Source organism: Canis aureus, chromosome 9 (assembly GCF_053574225.1).
Source record: "Canis aureus isolate CA01 chromosome 9, VMU_Caureus_v.1.0, whole genome shotgun sequence".
Classification (NCBI taxonomy): domain Eukaryota; kingdom Metazoa; phylum Chordata; class Mammalia; order Carnivora; family Canidae; genus Canis; species Canis aureus.
In genome coordinates this window covers 36,150,874-36,178,055 of record NC_135619.1, presented here as the reverse complement: position 1 = coordinate 36,178,055, position 27,182 = coordinate 36,150,874, and the positions used below count along the sequence as shown (strand labels likewise).

At 32.5% G+C, this 27,182-nt stretch overlaps 1 protein-coding gene across 2 annotated transcripts in view; it reads left to right on the top strand.

Moving 5' to 3' along the window:
• EXOC5 (exocyst complex component 5) overlaps positions 1-24,867 on the top strand; it is a 54,540-nt gene extending 29,673 nt beyond the window's left edge. Inside the window, exons 7-18 of one of the 2 annotated variants that reach the window (XM_077909403.1) lie at positions 429-538; positions 5,890-5,934; positions 6,042-6,182; positions 7,206-7,288; positions 8,321-8,530; positions 10,299-10,446; positions 13,776-13,884; positions 17,539-17,659; positions 18,641-18,727; positions 21,746-21,854; positions 22,053-22,268; positions 22,907-24,867. In XM_077909403.1, the coding sequence (XP_077765529.1) occupies positions 429-538; positions 5,890-5,934; positions 6,042-6,182; positions 7,206-7,288; positions 8,321-8,530; positions 10,299-10,446; positions 13,776-13,884; positions 17,539-17,659; positions 18,641-18,727; positions 21,746-21,854; positions 22,053-22,268; positions 22,907-23,095 (1,568 nt within the window). In that variant the 3' untranslated portion in view covers positions 23,096-24,867. Of the gene's footprint in view, positions 1-428; positions 539-5,889; positions 5,935-6,041; positions 6,183-7,205; positions 7,289-8,320; positions 8,531-10,298; positions 10,447-13,775; positions 13,885-17,538; positions 17,660-18,640; positions 18,728-21,745; positions 21,855-22,003; positions 22,269-22,906 lie in introns of those variants that run through there. The other variant, XM_077909404.1, reaches the window with a different exon arrangement.
• Positions 24,868-27,182: the final 2,315 nt, after the last annotated feature.

The window sequence follows — 27,182 nt, the reverse complement described above, 5'->3', positions numbered from 1 at the left end:
TGAATCCACCATTGTTCGTGGTAAAAACCTCTCTATTAAGGACTTTTATAGTCCTCTTTACCCTTTCTATAGCCTTAGAGAGATTTAAGATTTTTTCCTTTTACTATCAGAAATGAAATCCAGAGGTTTATCTCAGTCAGTTACTTCTTTAAATAACAGTGGTAAATGGTAATCAGATGGAGTTCAGCTATTTTACTGGTTGGGAAGATTTTATTGTCTTGAAAGTATAAATTTATATATTGTATATTATAAGGCTAGATTCACTGCCTATAATTTCATATTGTTTTTATAATTCTTTAAAAAGAAAGCTAGATCTATACTCATTATATTTGTAAATAAATCATATGTTTGTAAATAACTTCAATATCCTTGTCTATCTCATTGTAGCTGAAGAGTTTGTTTTTTTTTTTTTTTTTTTTTTTTTTTAGGTAAATACCATGACTTAGAATGCCAGCTAATTCAAGAGTTTACCAGTGCTCAAAGAAGAGGTGAAATCTCCAGAATGAGAGAAGTAGCTGCAGTTTTGCTTCATTTTAAGGTAAATAGTAATAATAAAAATGAAGATTAGTTTTCAAGATTGTGGAGATTATATAAATTCGATATATTATAGTCTCTGATTTTATTATAGTTGTATGAATATATCACAGTGATAATTTTTATTGTATTGAGCAATTTGAATATATGTCACATCTCCATGTTTTATTTTTGTTTTTTGTTTTTTGTCTTTTTTAAAGATTTTATTTATTCATGAGAAACACAGAGAGAGAGAGAGAGAGGCAGAGACACAGGCAGAGAGAGAAGCAGGCTCCATGCAGGGAGCCTGATGTGGGACTCGATCCCGGGTATCCAGGATCAGGCCCTGGGCCGAGGGCGGTGCTAAACCACTGAGCCACCTGGGCTGCCCTCACATCTCCATGTTATATTTTATATTTTAATATTGTATATCTAATAATATTAATATTTATCTGAATTTTTATATTGATTGACATAGAAAATCATTCTTTTTGTTTTTTTATTAATTTTTTCAGTCAAACATGTTATGAAATAGGTCAAAAGCAAGAAGACGTAACCTTAAATATCTGGTGGAATGTAGGAACCAGAGAGTATGAAATGTAACTAGTAAAAGGTTTAAATTTAATCCAGAGGATCTCAGTTGGTAATACAAAGGAATATTGTCTTCTTGAAATTTGCATTAGGGACAGAATCCCTGTATGACAACGCATTTCTGCAAAGAAAGTGCTTAAAGAAATAGTGTTTCCTTAGTTTCAGACCACAATGCTATGAAACCAAAGTCAATCACAAGAAAAATTTTGGAAAAACCATGAATACATGGAGGTAAAAGAACATCCTACCCAGAATGAATAGGTCAACCAGGAAATCAAAGAAGAATTTAAAAAATACATGGAAGCAAATGAAAATGAAAACATGACAGCCCAAAACCTCAGCAAAGGTGGTCCTAAGAGGGAAGCAAAACAGGCCTTCCTCAAGGAGCAAGAAAAGTCTCAAAAACACAATCTAACTTTACACCTAAAGGAGCTGGAAAAAGAGCAGCAAATAAAGCTGTTTAGCAAAAAAATCTAAAGCCAACAAGAGAAGGGAAATAATAAAGGTGAGAGCAGAAATAAATGATAATAGAAATTTTTTAAATAGCAGAACAGATGAACAAAACTAGAAGTTGATTCTTTGAAAGAATTAACAAAATTAATAAACCCCTAGCCAGACTTGAAAAGAGAAAGATCCAAATAAATCATGAATGAAAGAGATCACAACCAACACCACAGAAATGCAAGCAATTAGAATATTATGAGCAATTATATGCCAACAAATTAGGCAGTCTGAGAGAAATGGATAAATTCCTAGAAACATATAAAGTACCAAAACTAAAACGGGAAGAAATAGAAAATCTAAGTAGACCCATAACCTGCAAGGAAATTGAATCAAGTAATCAAAAATCTCCCAACAAACGAGTCCAGGTCCAGATGACTTCCCAGAGGAATTCTACCAAACATTTAAAGAAGAATGAATACCTATCCTCTGAACTATTCCAAAAAGTAGAAGTGGAAGGAAAACTCATTCTGTGAGGCCAGTATTACCTTGATCTCAAAATCAGACAGAGATCTCCCCTAAAAAGAATTACAGACCAATATCCCTGGTGAACATGGATACAGAAATTCTCAACAAGAATAATATTAGCTAATCAAATCCAACAGTACATTAAGAGGATTGTTCACCACCACCGAGTGGGATTTATTCCTGCATTGCAGGGGTAAGATTCAGCATCTGCAAATCAATCAGTGTGATAGACCATATTAATAAAAGAAATGATAACCATATGATCCTAATAAAAGAAATGATAGCCATATGATCCTCTCAAAAGATGCAAAAAAAAGCATTTGATAAAATAAACATATTTTCTTGATAAAATACAGCATCTTTCTTGAAGAAAGTAGGGATAGATGGGACATACATAAACATAATAAAGGCCATCTATGAAAGACCCACAGCTAAAATCATCCGCAGTAGGGAAAAACTGAGAGCTTTTTTCCTAAGGTCAAGAACATGACAGGGATGTCGACTCTTATCACTATTGTTGAACATAGTACTGGAAGTCCTAGCTTTCTCAATCAGACAACAAAAAGAAAAGGCATCCAGATCATCAAGGAAGAAGGCAAGCTTTCACTCTTCACAGACAGCATGATACTTTGTAGAAAACCCAAATGACTCCACCAAAAAAACTGCTACAGTGGATACAGAAATTCAGCAATGTTGAAGGAAATAAAATTGTACTGAAGTCTGTTGAATTTCTATGTACCAATAATGAAGCAGCAAAAAGAAAAATTAAGAAGTTGATTTCATTAACAATTGCACCAAGAACCACAAAATACCTAGGAATAAACCTAACCAAAGAGAGAAAGGATCTGTACTTTGAAAACTATAGAACACTTGTGAAAGAAATTGAGGAGGACACAAAGAAATAGGAAAACATTCCATATTCATGGACTGGAAGAATACGTTTTCTTAAAATGTCTATACTACCCAAGGCAATCTGCACATTCATTGCAATCCCTATCAAAATAATACCAGCAGTTTTCACAGAGCTGGAGCAAACAATCCTAAAATTTGTATAGGACAGGAAGAGAATAGCCAGATAGCCAAAGTAATGTTGAAAAGAAAGCTAAAGCTAGAGACATCACAATTGGTATTACCCAAACTATATTACAAAGCTGTAATCATTATGACAGTGTAGTATTGGCACAAAAACAGACACATAGATCATTGGAACAGAATAGAGAACCCAGTGGTGAACCCACAACTATATGATCAACTAATCTTTGACAAAGCTGGAAAGAATATCCAATGGAAAAAAAGTCTCTTTAACAGTATTGGGAAAATTGTACAGCCACACGCAGAAGAATGAAACTAGAGTATTTTCTTACATCATACACTAAAAAACTCAAAATGGATGGAAGACCTAAATGTGAGACCAGAATGCATCAAAATCCTAGAAGAGAACACAGGTAGCAACCTCTTTGACCTCGGCCATAGCAACTACTCACTAGACATGTGAAACAAAAGCGAAAATGAACTATTGGGACTTCAAAATAAAAAGCTTCTGCACAGCAAAGGAAACAATCAACAAAACTAAAAGGCAATGTATGGAATGTGAGAAGATATTTGCAAATGACGTATCTGATAAAGGGTGCTAGAATCCAAAATCTTTAAGACTTAGGAAACTCAACAAGCAAAAAAAAAAAAAAAAAAAAAAAAAAAAAAAAAATTTCAGTCAGAAATGGGCAGAAGACTGAAGAGGCATTTCTCTTAAAAAAATGTACAAATGGCCAACAGATATATGAAAAATGCTCAACATCATCTGGCATCACAGACACAAATCAAAACCACAATGAGATACCACCTCACAGAATGTCTAAAATTAACAAGTCAGGAAACAACAGATGTTGGTGAGGATGAGGAGGAAAGGGAACCTTCCTCTTACACTGTTGGTGAGAATACAAACTAGAAATGGTGTATAGGTTCCTCAAAAAGTTAAAAATAGAGCTATCTTATCCAGCAATTGTATTATTAGGTATTTACCCAAAGAATAGAAAAGCACTGATTCGAAGGGGTGCATGCACACTAAGGTTGATAGCAGCAATATCCACAATAGCCAGAATATGTAAAGAACCCAGATATCATCAACTGATGAATGGATAAAGAAGATGTGTGTGTGTGTTTGTGTGTATGTGTGTGTATACACAATGTAATACTACTCAGCCATCAGAAAGAATAAAGTCTTGCCATTTGCAGTGATGTGGATGGAACTAGAGTATATTATGCTAAGCAAAATAAGTCAGGCAGAAAAAGACAAATGCCATATGATTTCACTCATATGTAGAATTTAAGAAAGAAAACAGATGAACATAGGGGAAGAGAAGGAAAAATAAGATAAAAACAAAGGGAGGCAAACTGTAAAAAACGTTTTTTTGAAGATTTTTATTTATTTGACAGAGCAAAAGCAGGGGAGCTGCAGAAGGAGAGGGAGAAGCAGGCTCCCCACTGAGCAGGGAGCCCAACGTGGGGCTCGATCCCAGCACCCTGGGATCATGACCTGAGCCAAAGGCAGACACTTAACTGACTGAGCCACCCAGGTGCCCTAAGAAACTCTTAACTATAGGGATCAAACAGGGTTGCTGGAGGGGAGGTTAAGGGGCATGGGGTAAATGGGTGATGGGTATTAAGGAGGGCACTTGTAATGAACACTGATGTTATATGCAAGTGATGAAATCACTAAATTCTACCACTGAAACTAATAATATATATGTTAACTAACTGGAACTTAAGTAAAACAAAAAAGAATAAATACACTATATATATGTAAAAGAATACACACACACTATATGTGTGTGTATATAAATATATATATTTATATATTTGTATATATTTATATATATATAAATCTCTTTATTATTTGTATCCGAGTAGGGAAATAGAAGTTATTTGTTGGACTTTTCATGTGAGTAAAATATCTGCTTGAGTATTGAGAATAGTTCTTGAGACAATAGAATACTTTGCATTACTCGTTTATATTTATGGTTTGTTAATGAACAGGAATCATTATAGAAAGCTTACTATGACAAATTATTTTGTTTAAATACATTCTGCGAAAATAGATTCAATTTTAAAAGTAAATTTGCAGGGCAGCCCGGTGGCTCAGCGGTTTAGCCCAGGGCCAGATCCTAGAGACCCAGGATAGAGTCCCAAGTCAGGCTCCCTGCATGGAGCCTGCTTCTCCCTCTGCCTGTGCCTCTCTCCCTCTCTCTCTGTGGATCTCTCATTAATAAATAAATAAAATCTTTAAAATAAATAAATAAATAAATGAATTTGCAGAATGCCAGTTAAATACAGCTCTGTTCAGATTCTTGCAAGAGAACACAAATACTTTGAACCTGAGAGTAAAGAAGGAAATACATACATACCTACATGCATACATATATATATATATACATACACACACTTTTTTTTTTCAAGATTGTGAATCTGTGTGTGTGTGGGCACATGCACGCATATACATGTTGGAATTGAAGGATATGGCTAGGTGATCATAGGGCAAAATGTACAGAACTCATACCTCAGTTTCTTCTTTCATTCTAAAGTCCTGCAAGGATATGAACCTGGTGGTCATTTTCATAGAAAGCAACTGGGAGAGGGTACTATATTATTAGTTTTCTATGATTAATTTTATTTAAGTCCAATAACTATTATATTGGTGAGTCATTATGATCATTATGACATAGAGCTTTATTACATAAAATAACTCTTTCATTGAGATTACTATTATGATTATTGTTGTCAAAGCAGAACTGTTTTGATGTATTTCTTTCTTCTTCATAGGGTTATTCCCATTGTGTTGATGTTTATATAAAGCAGTGCCAGGAGGTAACATAACAGTACACTTTATTGGATTTTATTTTATTTTATGTTAATTTGTGTTTTTAAAACCATTTTAAAATTATGTATTCACTATGTAAAATGCCTCTGTTTAGGGTGCTTACTTGAGAAACGATATATTTGAAGATGCAGCAATACTCTGTCAACGGGTCAACAAACAAGTTGGAGATATCTTTAGTAATCCAGAAACAGTACTGGCTAAGCTTATTCAAAATGTATTTGAAATCAAACTACAGGTAATTTTAAACAATAACTAAATAGTTCTTAAGGCAATATATGATTTTTTCCCTCTGTGTTTTAAGAATTTTTTTTAAATGTAGTTTATTCATTTAATGCCCTTTGGAATAGTAATCTACTTATTCAGCAAAGGGGAAAGGAATGACAGTATCATGTTTTGGTTTTGTTTTTTTTTTTTAGTATCATGTTTTTTAAAAAAATATTGTTCATCAAGAAAAAAGATGATCATAATCATTAAGCATCATCAGAATATGGTTGAAATTTATGTAGCAGCAATAGTAGTTAACACGTTGTGGAGGGGTAGCCTCAGATTTTTATTTTTATTGATTCCTCACTTTGACCAATAGATGGTATTTATGAAATTGGTATTTATGAAATTATGAAAGAATTACAAGTGCAGTCTGTAGAATTTTTGATAATGAGATACTAACATGAAAAAACACAGTAATTTAATTTACAACTTGGACTACTGTAGCACTATATATTAAAGCATCATTTCCTAAACTATATTTACTACTAGATTAAGCAACATTAAAGAAGCGTTTATTTTTAAAACACAATTCATAGCCTTTAAAAGTACTAATGCGTATTGTGATTCTCTAGAAACAGGAGTGTAAAGTACACTAAATTTTTTTCCTAATTTTAGAGTCATGCCTGTTAAAGTCTCAAAGGACACTAGTGTTACCCAGGCCACAGTTTGGGAAATGCTGCTCTAAGGAATTGACTATATTGGTATAACTTCAGTTTTGTTTTTTTAACTGTACTTTATGAGGCAAGATAGGCCAGTTCAAAAGATATTTTGAAATTCTTAGTATTTATTCCTGAGAGTGCTATATATAGATGAACATGTAAATATGAGAAGCATTAAAAAAGCCTGTTTTATTTTTTTATATTGGGTATTTTCTGTGCATTGCCTTTTCCATTGTAGTTTAAGTCAGAACAATTCAAGGACATGGAATAATTTTGGAGAAAAACATATAATTTTGGCTTAATTGACAAAACATTGACTTTTTTTTTTCCAGAGTTTTGTGAAAGACCAGTTAGAAGAATGTAGGAAGTCTGATGCAGAGCAGTATCTCAAAAATCTCTATGATTTATATACAAGGTATGCTTTTATTTACTATTAAATAGGAAAATAATAACATGTCAGATTTTCTTTGCTTTTTCTTTAAAATAGAAAATGAAGAAATATTCAGGCTTTTGAGTTTGTCAACAGTATACCTTTTAGCATGAAATGCTTGTTTGTATAGATTACTATTCTATGAAGAACAGCATTTTTAGCACGTTAACTTAAGGGATTGGAGATTACGCTTTATAGTCATGTACTTAGAGAAACTTTTTTTATGTTTAAGACTCAAGAATTTTGTTTCTGATTTTAATTGTAATCTACTTACTATTTAATTTTTTTTCTCTAAGAAGTAGTTTAATTACATTTATTTGTAGTTAAAATTGTAAATTGAGAAAGTCACAAATTCTTAAATGACAATTTCATCCTTAAGTCTGATATGAAAATTTGCCTTTGGCTTTTGTAAATGGAAGTGTAACATTTAGAAATACTGTTATCAAAAGCTTCTTATGGAGGTTTTTTTTTTTACCAGTCCTTTTGCTGTTCATGAGTATCGTCATTTTGAGAGGAGGGTTTTCAAAAGTAACCATAACCAGGAAGCCCATCCCAACATTTATTGTGAGCCTATCCTTAATAATATGAAACAGAAAAATAGAGGAAAGTCCACATGGACAAAGACAAAAGAGAATGAACAGAAAGCAGATCTCTCATTATTCTGGGTACATTTGGTACATGGGTACCAAATCATGAATAGCATTAGAACATATTAAAGTCATGCTGCCACTGTTGCCATTTCTAGACTGGTTGGTTGCCTCAGTTTCCTCTCATAAATCATCCCTAGGAGATTATCCCTAGTCAGTTTTCTAAACCATAGTGTTGTTTGTAATATCCAGTCTACTTTATACATAGATGTATGCAGCTGCTCTCTGTATCCTTAGTGCCTTTCTAAGGTTTAAGAAATGGTGTTTAATATAAGTTATTAAAATCACATTGTAAAAATATATATTACTTAGTATTGTTACTGTATCTAAAGTATACATTAATCTCTTTTTCCCCCTTTTCCATGAAAAGAACTACAAATCTTTCCAGCAAGTTGATGGAGTTTAACTTAGGTACTGATAAACAGACTTTCTTGTCTAAGCTTATCAAATCCATTTTCATTTCCTATTTGGAGAACTATATTGAGGTGGAGACTGGATATTTGAAAAGTAGAAGTGCTATGATCCTACAGCGCTATTATGACTCAAAAAACCATCAAAAGAGATCCATTGGCACAGGAGGGTGAGTATTTTTATTAAATGTTGTAGTTGGGGATCCCTGGGTGGTGCAGCGGTTCGGCGCCTGCCTTTGGCCCAGGGCGCGATCCTGGAGACCCAGGATCGAATCCCACATCGGGCTCCTGGTGCATGGAGTCTGCTTCTCCCTCTGCCTGTGTCCCTGCCTCTCTCTCTCTCTCTCTCTGTGACTATCATAAAAAAAAAAAAAAAAAAAAAAATGTTGTAGTTAAAAGTAAAGATTTTAAGAACTGTATTATATTCGGACAAAATTGTCAAATGTTGACAGTCATTGGAATTCTCTGTGAAGAACTCAATTAACCCAGCTTATTTACACCATTGATCAAATCCTGTCACTTGAAACACATGTTGGAATGACCTAACATACTGCGATTAGAATTTAAAGCAGAATACTAGAACTATAAAGAGTTCGTATAGTCTCTTTTTTTTTCCAGACTGAGTAAATTATTCCACATTATTAACTAGGAAGCATACATTTTTTGTCATTGCAAGTGGAAAATAGCAGTTTACAGTGTAGATATCCTGAGCTTTTTCATGATTTGACTTAAAATTATTTAATTAATTCCTTAAAATCTGTGATTATTCACATACTAAAAGAAAAGGATTTGCGGAAGAATTGGTAGCACCTGTTATCCATATCTCAGCTGTCTAGAACCATTTGATTCTAGGATGAAGCAGAACGATTTATGTGGAGCCATATGATTAGAGTCCAGAGTATACTCAAATAAATCTGTTTCTTGTTTCCCAGTTTGTCATATACTAAATAATAATCAGGGAGAGTTATAATTAGGAATAAGAAATGCCATCTGAAAGGCAGCAGCAAGTAAGGGAAGAGAAAAACTAAAGAATAATCATGAGAATTAAAAAAATAATTTGGGATACCTGGCTAGCTCAGTCAGTGGAGCATGCAACTCTTAGTCTCAGAGTTGTAAGTTTGAACTCCACCTTGAATGTAAAGATTGTTTAAAAAAAAAAAAAAAAAGAAAAGAAAAAAAAAACCGCAGGATGCCTGGGTGACTTAGCGGTTGAGAGGTTGAGGGTCTGCCTTTGGCTCAGGGCATGGTCCCAGTCCTGGGATCGAGTCCCACATTGGTCTCTCTGCAAGGAGCCTGCCTCTGCCTCTGTGTATGCCTCTGCCTCTCTCTCTGTGTCTTTGATGAATAAATAAATTTAAAAATCTTTTTTAAAAATTAAAAAAAATAAAAACCTTAGAAAAGTTTAGAATAGTCTAGAGTTAGGTATTCTAGGAACAAAAGAAATCTAACCTAAAGATACCACCATATAATAAATATTCAAAGTAACTCAGTCATTAAGAATGCTAAATTATGTTTAATATATCTTGCTTAATAATGATAAGGAAATGTGAATATGCTCAAATAGTTAAATGTATTTAAAAAGCATTAAATTTTTAAAGTTTATTGCAAGCAGGACCGTTTAGTTATATTAATTTACTTGTAATAATCCACTTAATAAGGAAATAAAACAAGGAATTTTTGGCTGTTGAGTCAGAATTATAGAGTCATAATTATAAATTATTATTTTAAAGGTCATAACTCCAAATATACTCCTTTTTCAGACGAAAGTCTTCTGCTAAGAGATTGCTTTGCTTTTACAGGACTAAATTATTGGAATTAGAATGTTTGAGTTTGGCAATTAGTCCATTTTTCTTTGTTGATGTATACTAAATTGAAGAGTACTTAAAATTGAAATCTGTGTAAAATGTTCTCTTTTCATTTCTTGTTATGATGCATTAGTATTCAGGATTTGAAAGAGAGAATTAGACAACGTACCAACTTACCGCTGGGGCCAAGTATCGATACTCATGGAGAAACTTTCCTATCTCAAGAAGTGGTGGTTAATCTTTTACAAGAAACTAAACAGGCCTTTGAAAGATGTCATAGGGTAAGAGTAGTTATAAATTTATTTCATTTTTATGTAGTTGTGTATTTTAATTTTCGCCTTGTTATAATATAAATCTGCTCTCTGGACAGGAACAGCTAACCATTACATTTTTTGTAATTAGATGGAGTTTTTGTTTTGGAGAACAGAATTATTTTAAAATTATTTATAAGTATATTTTAATATTATTTTATAAGTTGAATATTCCCAATTTTTCTTCTGTAAGTTATATTAAATCAAGATATAAAAGGGAGATTTAGAGCTATCTCATAAAGAAATAGAAATAATAGGGAAAGAAGGATGTTTTAAGAACCCAAATATCAAAGGAAAAGAATGAGAAGTTGACTCCAGTAAAATTTAGAATTTCTGTCCAACAAACACTTGAACAAAGTAAGGAGATAAGTCACAGCCTGCGAGAAGATATTTGTAACCAATATTACTAGCAGAAAATTATGTAAAACAAATAATAGTGGCAAATAATTGTATAGCACATACAACGTTCCAAAGCACTTTAGGTATACACCAACTCATATAATCATTGTAACAATCTTGAGAGGTTTTGATTCCATTTTACAGAGAAAAAACTGAGATACATACATCTTAAGCAGTGGAACTGAGAGTGGAGGCAGTCTTAATTTTTTTTGTATTGATATTATATATTTTATATTGATGGACAATAAATCCATATGAATTATACAAATAAACAATATAAATTATACATACAAATTATACATATAAATCAATAGAAAACAAAGACTAATAAATGTACATAGTAGGTTCTCATTAGATGTGGTAGCCAAGAGTGAGGGCTCTGGAGTCAGCCAGAGGTGGACCCAAAACCCAGCTCTTCTGTTTACTGTGGCCAATGACCTAATGTCTATAAAACTCAGATTCCTTACCTACAAAGAGGAGATAATATATGCAGGTTATTTTGGAATAAGTTATGAAAGGTTATTTTGATATACATAGACAAATACAGAAAATGTAAATTATTAATAAGATATCCAGTCTCACTAATAGGAAAATGAAACTTAAAATAGGGAAAATAGTCTCATTCAGATTGCAAAAATTAAGAAGTCTGATAATACACAGTGTTGGTAAAGGCAATAGAAATTTTCATACGCTGCCAGTGGAAGTAAAAATTGGTATAGTTACTTTGGATAGTAACTTGCAAATTCCTTAGAGAAACTCAGGTATACATGCAATATCTAACATAGCAACGTTGTTTATCAGAATCAAATTAAGTGTGCCTTGAAAAGAGAATTGATAAACTGACATTGTTCATACACTAGAAAACTACAACAATTCAAATGACTAAATGAGTTACATGTATCAACAATAAATCTTAAAAATACAGTGTACAGAGTTGACTTCTGGCTTGAAGTGTAGCAGTCACCTCAAGAATCCCCCTGCTACATGTGGGATATTATGTAACGGGTGTTTTTTAATCTAAGAGACCCATAGATTCCAGTTTGCCCAGCTATGGGGATCTGGAGAGTCAGTAGGGCTACAGTATATGAAGTCACAAGGAAGACTCATTCATCATTTTAAGGCTTAACCTGCTGTTTGCACCATAACAGATTGCCTTGTGGCATCCTGCTCACGTCTGACAAGTTGTCTCAATTGGAGGTTCAATTTATTGAATTGTCTGAACCCTGGAGGTTCATGGTTTTTGCCTCTGATATAACCTGCTTGGGTAAACTCCCAGCCTGTGCTGGAATTGAACTTTTTAAAAGTAACTAAATAGAAAACAAACTTGTAAAGCAATAATAGGTAGAGATTCCAACACCAGAAAGAAACATATCTTGAACCAGTGAAAGGGCAAAGTCAGTTACAGCTAACAAAATCAGTAGTAAGAGACATAGCAACTTTTAAATGCCATTTGGGGAAAATGCCTTTGGATTTATGACTGAATTGTAGCTACCCCACTACACTTACCAAATTTGATGTACGTTCTTGTGTTGCCTTATCTCCATAAATGTTCATTATTTAAAATTAAAACCTCTGCAAACATTTAAAAAAACACACACACAGTTTTGAGTGAAGAAAACAAGATAGGGAAAAGATGTATTCTGTATAATACCACTATATAAAGTTTTCAAAAGTAAAACAATACCTTATATTGTTTAGAGATATGCATAAACGTGATAAATTCAGGATAGTGTTTGCCATGTGGGAAGAGCACCTAAAGGACCCTATTCATGTGTAGGACTCTCCTTCCTCCCTCCCACCCCTAAAAGAAAAAAAAAATCTAAAGTACATATGGAAAAATGTTAAGATACCACACATCTGGGTGGGTGATGGGTATATTTGGTAAATTACTATCTCTAGTTTTCTGAATGCTGGAAATATATTAAAATATTTGTAAAGGTCATTGAACCTTAAGCTGTCAATATTATGTTGTTTGAATCATAGTAACCAGCTCTATATCATGACCTTTTCTCTGGAAATTTACAAGATAGAAATTCATTTCAGCACACTCTGATCCAAGATATATGTGTTTACTTTGTACCAGATGTCTGGTTAGGCATTGATAATACAAAAAGAAGACTTGTACATAACTTTTGAATAGTGTGGGAAAATGAGGTAGACATTTAAACAATCAGTGCAAAATAGGTATACCCTGCTGGGACCAAAGAAGATGCAACCAGCTCTGTCTGGTCAAAGAATTGAGGAAGAGTATTTGTTTGAAAAGGTTTCAAAAAGAAGGGGACTTTTTAGGCCTGAGTCTTAAAGCTACATAGCATATTTCAAGAAGGTAATTCTTGCAGAGAGAGTGTACATATTAACAAAAAGTAATCTACAAAAATCAGCTGTGTAGCATAAAAATGCTTGAAATAAAAGTGTGCATGTTATAGTTGGTAGCTCTGAAACTTCTTTGACCACAATCTATAAGAAATAGACTTTACATAGTCCAATGAATATTTATGTGTATGCATGTATGATGTTTTTATATGTATTTCATAATACTATATTTGGTTTAAATATGTACATTATACTTTATTTCCTGTTGATCCTCTCTTCTCTTCCCTCTTTCTTTCTCTTCTTTTCACAATCCACTAATGGATTGCAATCCAGGTGAGAAAAATCTTGAGCTAGTCTGAGCCAGTAGAATTGTAGACAAATGAAGAGCATTCTAACTATATGTCTGTGTATGTGAGAGAGGCATTGGGGGTGGGGAGAAAGAGGCATAAATTACTATTTTGCTACCCGAATACTGGCTACATCTTGTAAGAAGTTGATTGTTTTAACAAACAAACAAACAACAACAAAAAAAAACCTTTCTTTTTAAACGATAGATTTGAGGAGTAATGTATTTGTTTTTTTTAAAGCTCTCAGATCCTTCTGATTTACCAAGGAATGCCTTTAGAATTTTTACCATTCTTGTGGAATTTTTATGTATTGAGCATATTGATTATGCTTTGGAAACAGGACTTGCTGGTAAGTGTATATATTATGTTATACTTTGTGTTAAATTCCTTTGACCGTGCTTGATTAACTATATACATAATGTTTTATATATATTAAACTCTATATGTCAGATTCAGTTCAATGCAATGAATAATGCTTTTTGAACTTCTTAAATGCAAGGGTTTGTCAAGTGCAGAAAGTTACACAAAGACACACTTCTCATATTACTTACATTATGCAGGACAGGGTAAACTACATCACTCACTGAGTGTATGGCAGAACGTAGTACAATGCTGTAAATTATAAAATGTTAAAAGAGCAGAAATGAAGGTGACAGCAGTTCTGGTTGAGGCAATTAAGTAATGTAAAGTTTAGAAAGGAAAATATATTCCAAAATAAGCCTGGAAAGGAGTGGATTCATACGAAAATTTTTCTTTTGCTTTTGGTCTTCTGGGTTTACTGGTATTAATATGATAATAATGATTTCTTGCCTAAATCCCATTCCAAGTTGCCTCCTTGAACTTTCTGCCTGTTCAGTGTGTATCTCAAATTTAACATATCCCTATGAAACTCTTTATCTTCCATTTAAGCCTGTTTCACTCCCATTCTTCCCCATGTCTATAAAAGGTATTACTGTACTGGTTGCTCAGGCCCCATAGAATTTGCTGTAATTCTTCCTTTTCATCAAACCTGATAGCCAGTCTATCAGCAAATCCTATCAGTATACTTCCAAACCTAATTCATACTCCTCTACTTTTTTCAAGCTCTACTAATGCCGCCCTAATTTAAATACCATTATCTTTATCCACTCCTAACTGGTCTTTCTGTGTACATTCTCTCTCACCTCTCCACATTACTGACTCCACATATAGTCAGTTTGATTATCATTTCCCATTTAAGACCCATTAGGAACTTCCTATTTCTTTTAGGGGAAAACAATAACAAACTTTATAAAAGCAAGACTTTTGATCTGTCCTCTTCTTATGTATTCATCCACTTTTCATATTGCACTTTCTCTCACTACCTCAGCTGTCAGCCACTCTGGCCTTCATTCTTTTTTCTCACTCAGACTTTCCCCCTATCCTCCAAACCCTTTTCCTTCAGCTCTTTTCATGCATGACTTTTTAATCTCTGATTTCAGCTTAGATGTCACCTTCTCAAAGAGGCTTTTGTGGATCACCCTAGCTAAGGTAGCCCTCTACTCCCAGCCTAGTTACTCATTACTTCATCACTGAATTAATATTTTTCATAGCACTTATCACAATGAAATTTTCATCTATTAATGTCTTCCTTCGCTTACCAGAATTCATTCATTAACACATACCTTCTAAGTGCCTACTCTTTCACTTATGGAGTTTTCTTAAGGATAAGATGGGCAGATGACTAAAATGCAATGAAGAAAAATAAAATTGAGTAAGAGAAGTGTTGAGAAGGTGGGATGGGGAATTCAGGAGCAGAGGACTTTTTTTTAGAGGTTGGTCAGAGAATGCTTCTCTGAGGAGATGTTGAGCCAGACAGCTGAATGGAATGAAAGAGTAAATTGAGTATTTGGAGAAAGTATTTTAAGGAAACAGCATACATGCTGTTGTGGCTAGGAATCTTATCTGTCTTAATCACCATTATTGCCTAACACTTAGAAAGCACATAGCAGATGCTCAAAAAATGTTTATTTGAATGTATATCATGTCATTTAATAAAGTTTTTAAACACTGAAGCGGAATTACCCATAATTCAGTAAACTTGTGATTTATTCTTACCCATTTTTTTATTTGCTCTCCTGTAGATAAGCATTTGTACCCTTTTTTAAAACTTAATTACAGTAGACTCTTTTTTTTTAAGTTTATTTATTTTCTTAAGTAATCTGTACCCAGTGTGGGGCTCAAACTCATGACCCCAAGATGGAATTACATGCTCTTCTGACTGAGCCAGCCAGGCTCCCCAATTACAGCAGCTCTTGACATCAAGTATTTAACATTTGCCATTTGCAAATGACTTAATGTGGAAATTTGTATTGGGATAATAATACCTCAAGGATATGATGAAGATTAAAGAAGATAATGGAAAAAGGTAACAAGAATTTGAATTCATAGGGTTATGAAGGATTTGTTGTTTAGCTCATATGGAAATCTAGCATCTTCATTTTAATAGCTGTGTTCACAATTTGAAAGACTTAGAAAATTTACTGGTAGGATAAAAATATCCTATAACTTATATTCATACATTTTCTTTCATGCAGGCATTCAATTAGTACTTACTGCTCTTATTTCTAATGATAGTATAAAATTTCATCATGTATACATACTATAAAGATAAATAAACTTAACTATCCCCTGTTACTAAACATACTGGATATTTTCAGCAATTTAGTAATATAAATAATGCTGCAGTGAACATTGTAGAGCTTAAAGTTTTTTCCTTATTTTGAATTATTTTCTTTGTATGAAATCCCAGAGGTGAAATTAGCAGATCAAAGGGGCACTTAGCTGGCTCAGTTGGTAGAGCATGTGACTCTTCTGAGTCGTGAGTTCGGGCCCCCATTTGGAGAGTAGAGTTTACTTAGAAAAAAAAAAAAAAAAAAATCAACACAAAGTGTGTTACCAGTTTAAAATTCCTATACATACAGATTTTTCCAAAAGGGTTTTTTTGCACTAATTTACACTGCTACTGGCATGTATGATTACACCAGTCTTCTACATAACATTGAATATTCTTTTAAAAACTTTAATTTAGTGGTTAAAAACATATATAAATATTACCTTAATTTTAATCTCTTTCATTAATAGTAAGGACTAGTATTTTCCACATGTGTATTGACTTTATTTTTTTTCTCTTGTAAAGTTTGTGTTGAAGCCTTTAATTAAAAGTTGGTGATTTTGTTATGGGAAAACATATGGGAAAATGAAACACATTTCATTTTTAAAGCTTTGAAAAAAAATCATCATCTTATAAAGAATTCTAGGTATTAATTTTATTTTCTCATATGTATTTTCCCTAGCCCATTATGCCTTTTAATTTTAGCTGGAGACATAAATATCTAAAGTTAGAGTGGAGCTTAGAGTTTATCTATTGCTCTTTTAAGAAAGGAGGAAACTGAAATTTGGAGAGATCAGCTCTCTGTTTAGGAGTCAGCATGTTGCAGTGCATGAGTACCATGCTGAAAATCAAGAATTTATTTTGTAAACAGTGGAGAGACTTTGAATATTTTTGAGGAAATAATAGAGAGCAAGATGAGTGAAATGTGTAAGTTTAAGTACATTACTCTGGCAACAATACATAGCAGAAAAGATAAAGTTATTTGAACCTAGAAAACTAATAAAAAATTACTTTAACTCTTATAAGAGATAATGAGGCCTTGTTATAAGAAAAATGGTGGAAGTATATGCATGGCTCATGTGGAACAGAGAAAAAGGAGAAGATACAGTCCAAGATGATTCATTTATTGAGTTATTTTTGGTTTATCTCAGCAAATAATGAAGACTAAGTAGATAGTGAAAATTTATATGTAGAAACTTTGGATTAATTTTATTAAGTTATTAAGCTTAATTTTCTCTTCTGTCCACAAAAATCATTGTTGATTTATTAAAATAGCAGTTACCTTTATTCATGATACCACATTCTTTTTTCTATTGCCAAGGTGAAATTCTTCAAGTATGATTCTAATATACACATGCCTTCCAATTTTAGGAATTCCTTCTTCAGATTCTAGGAATGCAAATCTCTATTTTTTGGACGTTGTACAACAGGCCAATACTATTTTTCATCTTTTTGACAAGCAGTTTAATGATCACCTTATGCCACTAATAAGGTTAGTCAAATTGGTTTTTGTTGGTATTTCAATGAATATTATGCTGCTTTACATATAAAGATACACAACAAAAATTTTATAAGATTAATAGGACAGATTTTAATAAGGCATTCAATAAGGCTTGTTTATATCTTCCTGTCAATTTATGTGAACTTCTAAAGCATGTGAGGATTAAGTAAGGTAGAGAATATATGAACATGCCTTATAAAGTTGTATGTGTACTATTACTAAAGAGGAAAAATTTTTTAAAAGAGGAAAAATATATAAAAGATAACATTTTAAACATTTTATTGTATACATTGATATGCCAAGAAATTAGTCCAGAAACAGTCTCCAAGATAAAGATGACTTATGATCCCTGAATTACACTTAAGAGCTGTAATGCCACATAGCAGAGTTCACATAACTTTAGAGTTGCATATTTTTTAATATTTTAGGTGTTTTTGACATTTAAATGGCATTCAGAAGGCAAATATGATTATCAGTTTTTTTTTTTTTTTTTAATGTAAGAAACCTAAATACAACTGGATTGGCTGCTATTCTCCAAATTTTAATTAGTGTAATTTACTATGTATTCTAAAGACTCTGGTGATGTCATATGGGGTTTTTTGTTTGTTTGTTTTTGTTTTACTGTTAATCCAGATATTTAATTAAAAAGGAAACCAAATAATCCCAAAATTTCAAAATCACATATATTTATATTCTTAAGGAATATGGTCTCTGAGATGAAAGTAACAAATCTAAATCTTCCTTTTCCTTCTCATTTAACTGGTTAATTTTTCCTAGTGTGACTATTAGGCATAGTAACACCACATAATTTCCTAGTATTGAATTGGGCATAGTAATTACTTCTTACATGCTTCTTCATTTGTAAGCAAATTAAAATATGTGTATTTATAAATGTATAACAATACACATGTGCACATGAAAAACTTTTATAAGGCTACTAATGTGATTTTCCCCCCTTTAAACATTGAATAGCTCTTCTCCTAAGTTATCTGAATGCCTTCAGAAGAAAAAAGAAATAATTGAACAAATGGAGATGAAATTGGATACTGGCATTGATAGGCAAGTTATCAGTTTTACCTTTTCTCTTATATTTATGTTTATTTGTTTTTTAAAGATTTTTTTTTAAAGATTTATTTAGGTATTTTAGAAAGAAAGCAGGAGTGGGGGGAAGAGGTCAAAGGAAGATGGAGGGAGAGAGAGAATCTCAGATTCCACATTCAGTGGGGAGCTGGATGCAGGGCTCAATCATGATTCTAAGATCATGACCTGAGCTGAAATCAAAAGTCAGATGCTTAACTGAAGAGCCACCTAGGCACCCCTTTAAAGATTTTATTTTAAAATCCACACCCAGGGGATCCCTAGGTGGCTCAGTGGTTTAGCACCTGCCTTCGACCCAGGGCGTGATCCTGGAGTCCTGGGATCGAGTCCCATGTCGGGCTCCCTGCATGGAGCCTGCTTCTTCCTCTGCCTATGTCTCTGCCTCTGTCTCTCTCTCTCCCTCATAAAATAAATAAATAATTTTTAAAAAATAAAATAAAATAAAAAAATAAAAATAAAATCCACACCCAACATGAGGCTCGAACTCACAATTCTTGAGACCAAGAGTTACGTAGTCTACTGACTGAGCCAGCCAAGCACCCCCCCTTCTCTTCTATTTTTTAAATTGTAAAAACACCATTATAAATGCAACATGAAAATGGTTTTCAGTATGTTTAGGTATACTTTTAAACTGGTTTCAATTGAAAACCATTTTTGTAAGCCACCACTTTCTCCTTCACTTCTTTATTTCTCTCTCTCTCTCTCTCTCCAAACTCCTTAAAAATGGTATGTAACAAAAAAAAAAAAAAAAAAATGGTATGTAACATAGAGGATTTTATTTTCATTTAGAATTTTCAGGCCTATATCTGAAATGGTTTAAATAAATACACTAGTTTTTTGTAAGTAAATTTCATTAATTGAATCCAAACTCTGCATTCAAAAAATTTTGTTTACTTTTTCTGTAGTTAATTACCTGTTAATAGCATAGAGCAATGGGTCTTTTATCCTTTCTTGAGATGACATAGTGGGCATATATTGATGATGATGGTGATAGTTACCACTTACCAAGCATTTGCTGTCTGCCAGACACAGTGCAAGGACCTTCACATGTATTATTCTATTAGATAGGAAATGCTATCTTTCTTTTACCCATGAGGAAATGGAGGCTTAAAGAAGTTAAGGAATTTGCTCAAGATCATACAGTTAATGGTGGTAGAGTTGGAACTCAAATTCAAAGCCCATGCTACTAGATTTGGGCATATCTTTTTTACTTACTATAATTCTGTTTCTTTCTCTTCTATTTAGGAAAGCATATTTGAGTGCAAGTTAGTTTCAGTGCTGTTATAAGGATAGCCTGGAATCCACTGTATTTAATGAAAATAAATAATTTTTACATTATCAGTAGTATCAAACTTTCAGCTCACGTCCCAAATTATACTCTTAGTAAGATCAAGAAGTACCATACAACATATGATAATGAGGGAAAGAAAAATAAAATTGAAAAATAAAACTAGGAAAAATAAGGATGTTATAAAATTAATTACTGAGATTAATTTACTGAATTATATGCTTAGAATAATCCTAAAACTGGTCTCTCCCTTTTCTTTTTAGTTAGAACCATATGAGATTATATATATATATATATATATACACACACACACACACACACAGAACTTTATTTAATATAATGTTTATGATTATTACGTATATTATAATCATCACTTCAAGAAGTATTTATTTTCCTAACCCAACTGCCTCATATTAACTTAATTTGTTTCTTCTTGCTTTGCCTCAGAATACCTGAAAAATTATATTTGGGACATGGGGAGGTTGATTACATTAAGCTTTCAAAGGTATAGGAAAGATGTATTTCCTTGGAGTCTTCTTAACATCTTTCTGTATAAGCCTTAGTCTCAGGCTTTGCACTTGTTGACTAATTGAAGGCACAGTATTCTGTAGTGGTTTCATGAATATGAACCTCTGATTTTTTTACCCATGTACCATGGAGCCAAGAGGTAATCCCTTCTGATATTTTCAGACCAGTATCCATCTATAGGTGTTATGTCAGAACCTCTTTGTCTTTAAAACTCACAGCATCTTCTCTTACTGCTATTGTCTCTCAGTCATTTATGTTAGTGTCCTACATTTTTTGAGGATTTGGGCATCTGGCTTACAATTTTCCTTTTAACCTTAAATCGTAAGTTATTTCCCCTACCATGTGTTTGACCCATTCATATTCTTGATCGTCTTCATTTTAGTTGCCTACACTCATATCCTGCAGCCCTCATTATCATTGGTAGCAAAAACCTCAAACTTGAATATCCCACTCATTGCTCATAACCTCCTGTTCTTCCAACTCCATAACCTGCTTTCTGACCTCAGTGGGAATTTTTCCAATCTACTATCATTTCTTTATTCATTATTATACTTAGGTTGCTTGATCCATCTCTTAAATTAGTCCCTTGTAATTACCCTAAAAACTATTTCCATTATCCTTAACTATCTTACAGATCCAAAGTTTTGGACCAGTGCTGTCTTTTATTCCTGTAACTGGGTAGCTGATTGCTGTTGGATAATATCATGTAACTTGAGCATTATCAATACACTGCTATAAACCCATGTTCTCATTTCTCAACTGAGTCTTTAGTACCACTTGTTTAGCCTCCTGCTTGTCCTTAGAATGTGTGACTCTCCTATTCTTACCAGTTCTTCCAAACGTTGGCTATTTGTCTTAAACCCTCTGTTTTCCCCTCATACTAACCATTCTCTATATATGGTTGCTAAGGAAATAAGTTAGTGACAAGTTTCTAAGATCTTTAAGATTATCTTAAAGTATTGGGCAAGAGCAGGAAGCTAATAAAACCAAGAGTTCATTGCTAGCAAGACCTAGAATTTATTTTTTCTAAAATCTGAAGTCTACCAATAGTAAATAGTTTTATGGTGCTCTGAAATGAAATAATTTCAATTTAGTATAAATAATATAAATTAAAGTAAATATAAAATAAGTGGGTCAAATATATGGTGTTCTCAATTCTCCAGGACATTAAATTGTATGATTGGACAGATGAAACATATCTTGGCTGCAGAACAAAAGAAAACAGATTTTAAGCCAGAGGATGAAAACAATGTTTTGATTCAATATACTAATGTAAGTAAAACGATTCAATATGCTAGTAAGAATATCTGCTATGCTTAATACTTTCATTAACATTTTCTTTGGTGTATCTTACTGTGCTCTAAGTTTTTTTTCTTTTATACTTAGAAATTAATGAGACACTGTATGTATTTTCTCCTTAGCTAAGCTGATACACATTTCTATGTAATAAGTGTAGAAAACATTTTACAGGCCTGTGTTAAAGTCTGTGCTTATGTAAGAAAGCAAGTGGAAAAGATTAAAAATTCCATGGATGGGAAGAATGTGGATACAGTTTTGATGGAACTTGGAGTACGTTTTCATCGACTTATTTATGAGCATCTTCAACAATACTCCTACAGTTGTATGGGTGGCATGTTAGCAATTTGTGATGTAGCTGAATATAGGAAGTGTGCCAAAGACTTCAAGGTATGTATTCACAAATATAAAATTTGTAAATAGGCTCAAGATCATAAGTCAGGCCATTAAAAACACATGCTGACTTTAATCACTACAGAAAAGTTTACAACTTGTTGATACCATAGTGAGACAGATCTAATATATCCTAACTGAAAAAGCCTTGTTCTAATCATATTTTCTGTCTTAACACATTTTTGCTGTGTACTTTATTTTAGATGAGGACATATTTCAGTTCCACAGTCCAAATGACATTGTTCACTTTCATAACTAATGCTGTCTATATCACACATAAGGAAAATATTTTTTCGCATACATGTCTCTGAAACCAGTTTACCTTAAGGTTTAAATTATCTAAGAAGAGTACTAAATTAATGGTAACTAATTCTAATCCACAAAAATATAAATGATTGTTACTATTGAAGAAAATTGACCTGTATCTTTTCAAAAAAATTATACCAAGTTTATATACTCTCTGAAATATTTGAGTTTTAACACTTTCAGGAGCTTTTATAATTTTTAGTATTGAAGTTTACTACATTAGTCAGTCCTAAGAGTATATAAATGAGAAGAATTTATAAACTAATTGTAAAACTAGAAATTGTTTTATTTCAATGTTTTTTTTTTTTTCTTCTCTTATTTCAATTCAGATTCCACTGGTATTACAGCTTTTTGATACTCTGCATGCACTTTGCAATCTTCTGGTAGTTGCTCCAGATAATTTAAAGCAAGTCTGCTCAGGAGAACAACTTGCTAATCTGGACAAGAACATTCTTCACTCCTTCGTACAACTTCGTGCTGACTATAGATCTGCCCGTCTTGCTCGACATTTCAGCTGAGGTTGAATTTATAAGGGAAACATGTTGTACTTCAGCAGGCCTTTGGTTGATAGAAAGCACAGGAGATTTCTTATGACAAAGCCAACATTTTATGGAAAAATGACTGTTTGGATAAACAGCAGCCATACTTACCCTTGAGATTTCATTTGAAATTTGAACACTACCAGCCATATTTTGCTTTTTCACCTGAAGTTGAATTTTAATTCCATTCTTGAACATATAAATTTCAAATTCTAAATTTTAAATTCTGTGAAACTACATGTCACTGTTTTCATCCTGGAAAATGTTGGTGTCAGAAGACAAATGAGATGTTATCAGTGTTCCAGTTGACATTCTTTTACATATGCTATTGGGAAATTTCACCATCCTATTTTGCATTAATGGTAAAATACAGCAAAACTGCATTTATTATTTACCAATTTTTAATGACCTTTTCAGCACTTGGTAATTGTTAGTCAAGTTACTTTAGGTTTTCCTAGAGAACTTTTGCCTCTTTCAAAAGGTTAACAATTGAGCATAATTTCTGTAGTTGGTTAATTAGATTTTTTTTCCTGAGGTACAGTAGTAATATTCCAAGAAAAATGTTATAAACTAAACTAAAATGATGAGATGTTTTATGTAGATAATAGGAATGGATCAGAATACATCTGCTTTCTGGGTAAAAAAAAAGTTTACTATTTCTTATTTCGTAAACAGATTTTAAGCCAATGCTAGCAAGAAGTTAATAAGTCTACCTTATTTTATATTTCACTTAAGATAAGGTGGAGGACTTTAAAGGACCATATTTATTCATTATTTTAATATTACAAGGGAAGTAAAGTGAGGTATAGTCTAAATGGTAAATATAAGAAATATTGACAGTGTTTAGCAACAATGCAGTCTTTTAAGATTTCTTTCTTAATGCTAAACTGGAATAAGATAGGATGGCTAACCATAGGTAGTCTATTTTAAGGGGAATCAGGAATTGATAGTGTTATATATTCTAAGTCTAGAGATGAGCTTTGTAAAAACTGGTTGCTTTTCAAATCTATAGTTTCTGTCATCTTTTTCAAGGCGTTTCTGAAGCAGTTCTTACTGATTGGAGTTAATTGAATTGGCTTAATATGGTGACATAATAAATCACTTATAAAATTTTAAACATCAAGTGGAAATTTAGAAAGGCTATTACTCTACAATTTCTATAAACTTGGTCTGCAAGAATTCATTCTTATCTGTATAGTGTTTCAGCTTCCTTTGTGTTGTTCATAATCTTCTAGGAACAGATAAACTTTAATGTTCAGCTCATTCTTGGCATTTTTTTTCCTTTAATGTATGCTGCTTTGCCTAATTTTGGCAAACTACTTTTCTTTTAAGACTATATTTCTGAATGGTCATCGATTTTTACCAAAACTTCCAGGTCCAGTGCTAGCTACTGTTCAAGTTACTATTGACTGAATTTTCTTCATTTTCTGTTTAGCCCAGTGTTATCAAGGTCAGGAAGAGAAATGAAGTATGCCAACTTTTATCAAAGCATTTTAGGAAATCATGGCAGCTTTAGAAGGCTGTCTGGTTTTCTATTCCTTAGCCAAGGGAGAGCCAGAGCAGATTTTGGATACTAGAGAAAGTCATATGCTTGTACTATTGCCATTTTAGAAAGCTCTGATGTGAATTCAAATTATACCTCTGTTACTTAAAGCCAACAATTTTAAAGCAGTAGTTTTACTGGCCATTTGAACTCTTTGTACAGTGTCAATTTGTAAAAAAAAAACAAAAAACAAAAACAAAAAATAAAACATGAGAACATTTTAAGACTTCAAATCAGAGAAGTGCTTCAAATTATTTTGTTTGGATTAATTTTTAAAATGTAAAGCATATACATGTTGCTTAGATATTTTGTTAATTATTATTTCCATGCTTGAGTTTTGTGCAATATTTTCCATTATGTCCATGACCAGGCAGTGACAAAGAAAACTCATAAGTGAATACTTAGAAGTGTTAACATTAATGCTTAATAAACAAATTCCCTGCAATTGTTTTTTTATTTCACTCCATTTTTACATCTTTAGGATATCTGTACTTAATTTTATAAATTATTTCTATTTAAGTTTTCAAGATGTTCCTTATTTTTATAGCATAGGTCTTCTCACTTTTTTTAGCAGAAAAATACTTTGTAACTAAGATTTGAAATTTAACCTAAGCTGATTATCTTTCTCTAAGAAACTTTTTGTTGTATAAACCCTTATGCATTCCTTGCATTCTTTGTATTCCAGTTTTTAAAGCATTTTTTATATTTGTGGCCACTATAAAATTTTTCCCACAATATATGACCCAAAAGAGATCAATAAGTAAGATGTTTTTCACGTGCACATGGTAAAATTTTAAGCAGCAATAATGGAACTTTGTATATTAATAACGTTAGCCTATGTTTGAATAAGGAGAATCATTAGTATTCTGCAGTTCTGCATGAGCTAACAGGCAATATTTAGGTAATGTTTTGAAGTTGAAAATATGCTCCAAAACACTGCAGGTTATTTTTCTCTGCAACTTGAGTATATTATATTTGCCTAAAATGGTACAGAAAGTGAAATACACAACACAAATTTCAGAAGGAAGTCTAGCATCTATAAGTTATGACAGAGTAGATGAATAGTCCTTATGAAGAATTATTAGCTCTTGGATGGATCTTTAGATAGTAGATATCTGACTATTTCAAGACAAGTATTAGCCTCATTTTGAGCATCACCATGGTTGCAAGTCCCTGGCACTTTCCCCCTTTTTAAAAAAAGCTGCTAAGTATGTTAACTTATGATATATTTAAATGATTTTCTTTCCTCTTTCACTTTAAATATTTCACTATCTGACTATCAGCCTTATAGTGAAATAATTTAATTATCAAATTGTTTCAAAGTAGAGAATTTACTGCTTCCTTAAAATGCCTTTTTTAAATCTATGATGGAGAATATTTACAAGTATCCAGATAAAGAAATTTTGGTTCTGAAGAGCCACAAAACCTTTTGAGTGGTCGTGTTTATAAGGGTAGTGCCCAAGGCATGCTTGAACAGCTAAGCAAGTTTCATCAGTGCATAATTTGTCATTGACTAAAAAGCTTATATCTGGGAATTTATTTTTTTTTAAAATACAGAAGTAGGCTGCATATTACCCATATATATTTATTACTCATTGACTTAGAAATGTGAGATGTTTCCTAGAAGTGAACTGAATTCTCCTGATTTCTGTTGGACAATTTGACATAGAAAGCACTTTATGCTTTTACCCCAATTAGTTTAATTATATTCAATTTCTGTAGTACTTCCCTCTGCTTGAGAAATTCAGTCCTGAAATACATTGTATACTTTGGAGAAAAAAAACAGTCCATGTTGTTAGAGTAAATAATCCTACATAAAGTAAAAACAGCAATTTTTAACTTGTAATGCATAATAAAAACAGAGCTACATTTATCTCCTCAAGTCCCATGCACTGTGCTGACCATTTGTATACATGATCTTATTAGATTCCAAAGCAGTCTTGGAAGTTGGGTACTATTATCTCAATTTGACAGATGAAACATCTAAGCCACAAAAACGTTAAGTAGACCTACTCAGGGTCTATAGCTAATAAAAGGCTCAGATTGAAACCTAAGCCTTTCTCACTCATTCTTTATGTTCCATACACTCTCCTTGTTTAACATTTAAATAGGTCCTTTATTTTGATAGGCTCACTAATTTTGCTTAATCTAATTCTCTTCTCATCCAATGTCTGGTTCTCACTATAATGTTTAGGCTATGAAGTTGATACACAGGGTCAGTATCTAATTTACTGTTGGATTTTTTTAATGTCTCCAATGTGTGATCATACTTTTTAAATTTAGTTTTTAAAATTTTATAAGTGGTCATGAAATTTTAATTTAATATTAAGTTTGTATTCAATAGAAATCTTTCTATTAAAAAGTTCTCTTTAGTGAGTATTATTTTACATAATTATAGTACTATGTCTGCTTAATAATCTTTACAGAAGAAAGAGTCCAGGTATTTTGTATGATATTTTATAACAGGAATAAATGACAACTGTACCTTGGAAAATAGGAGGAAATCAGTATTTCTACCTTCAA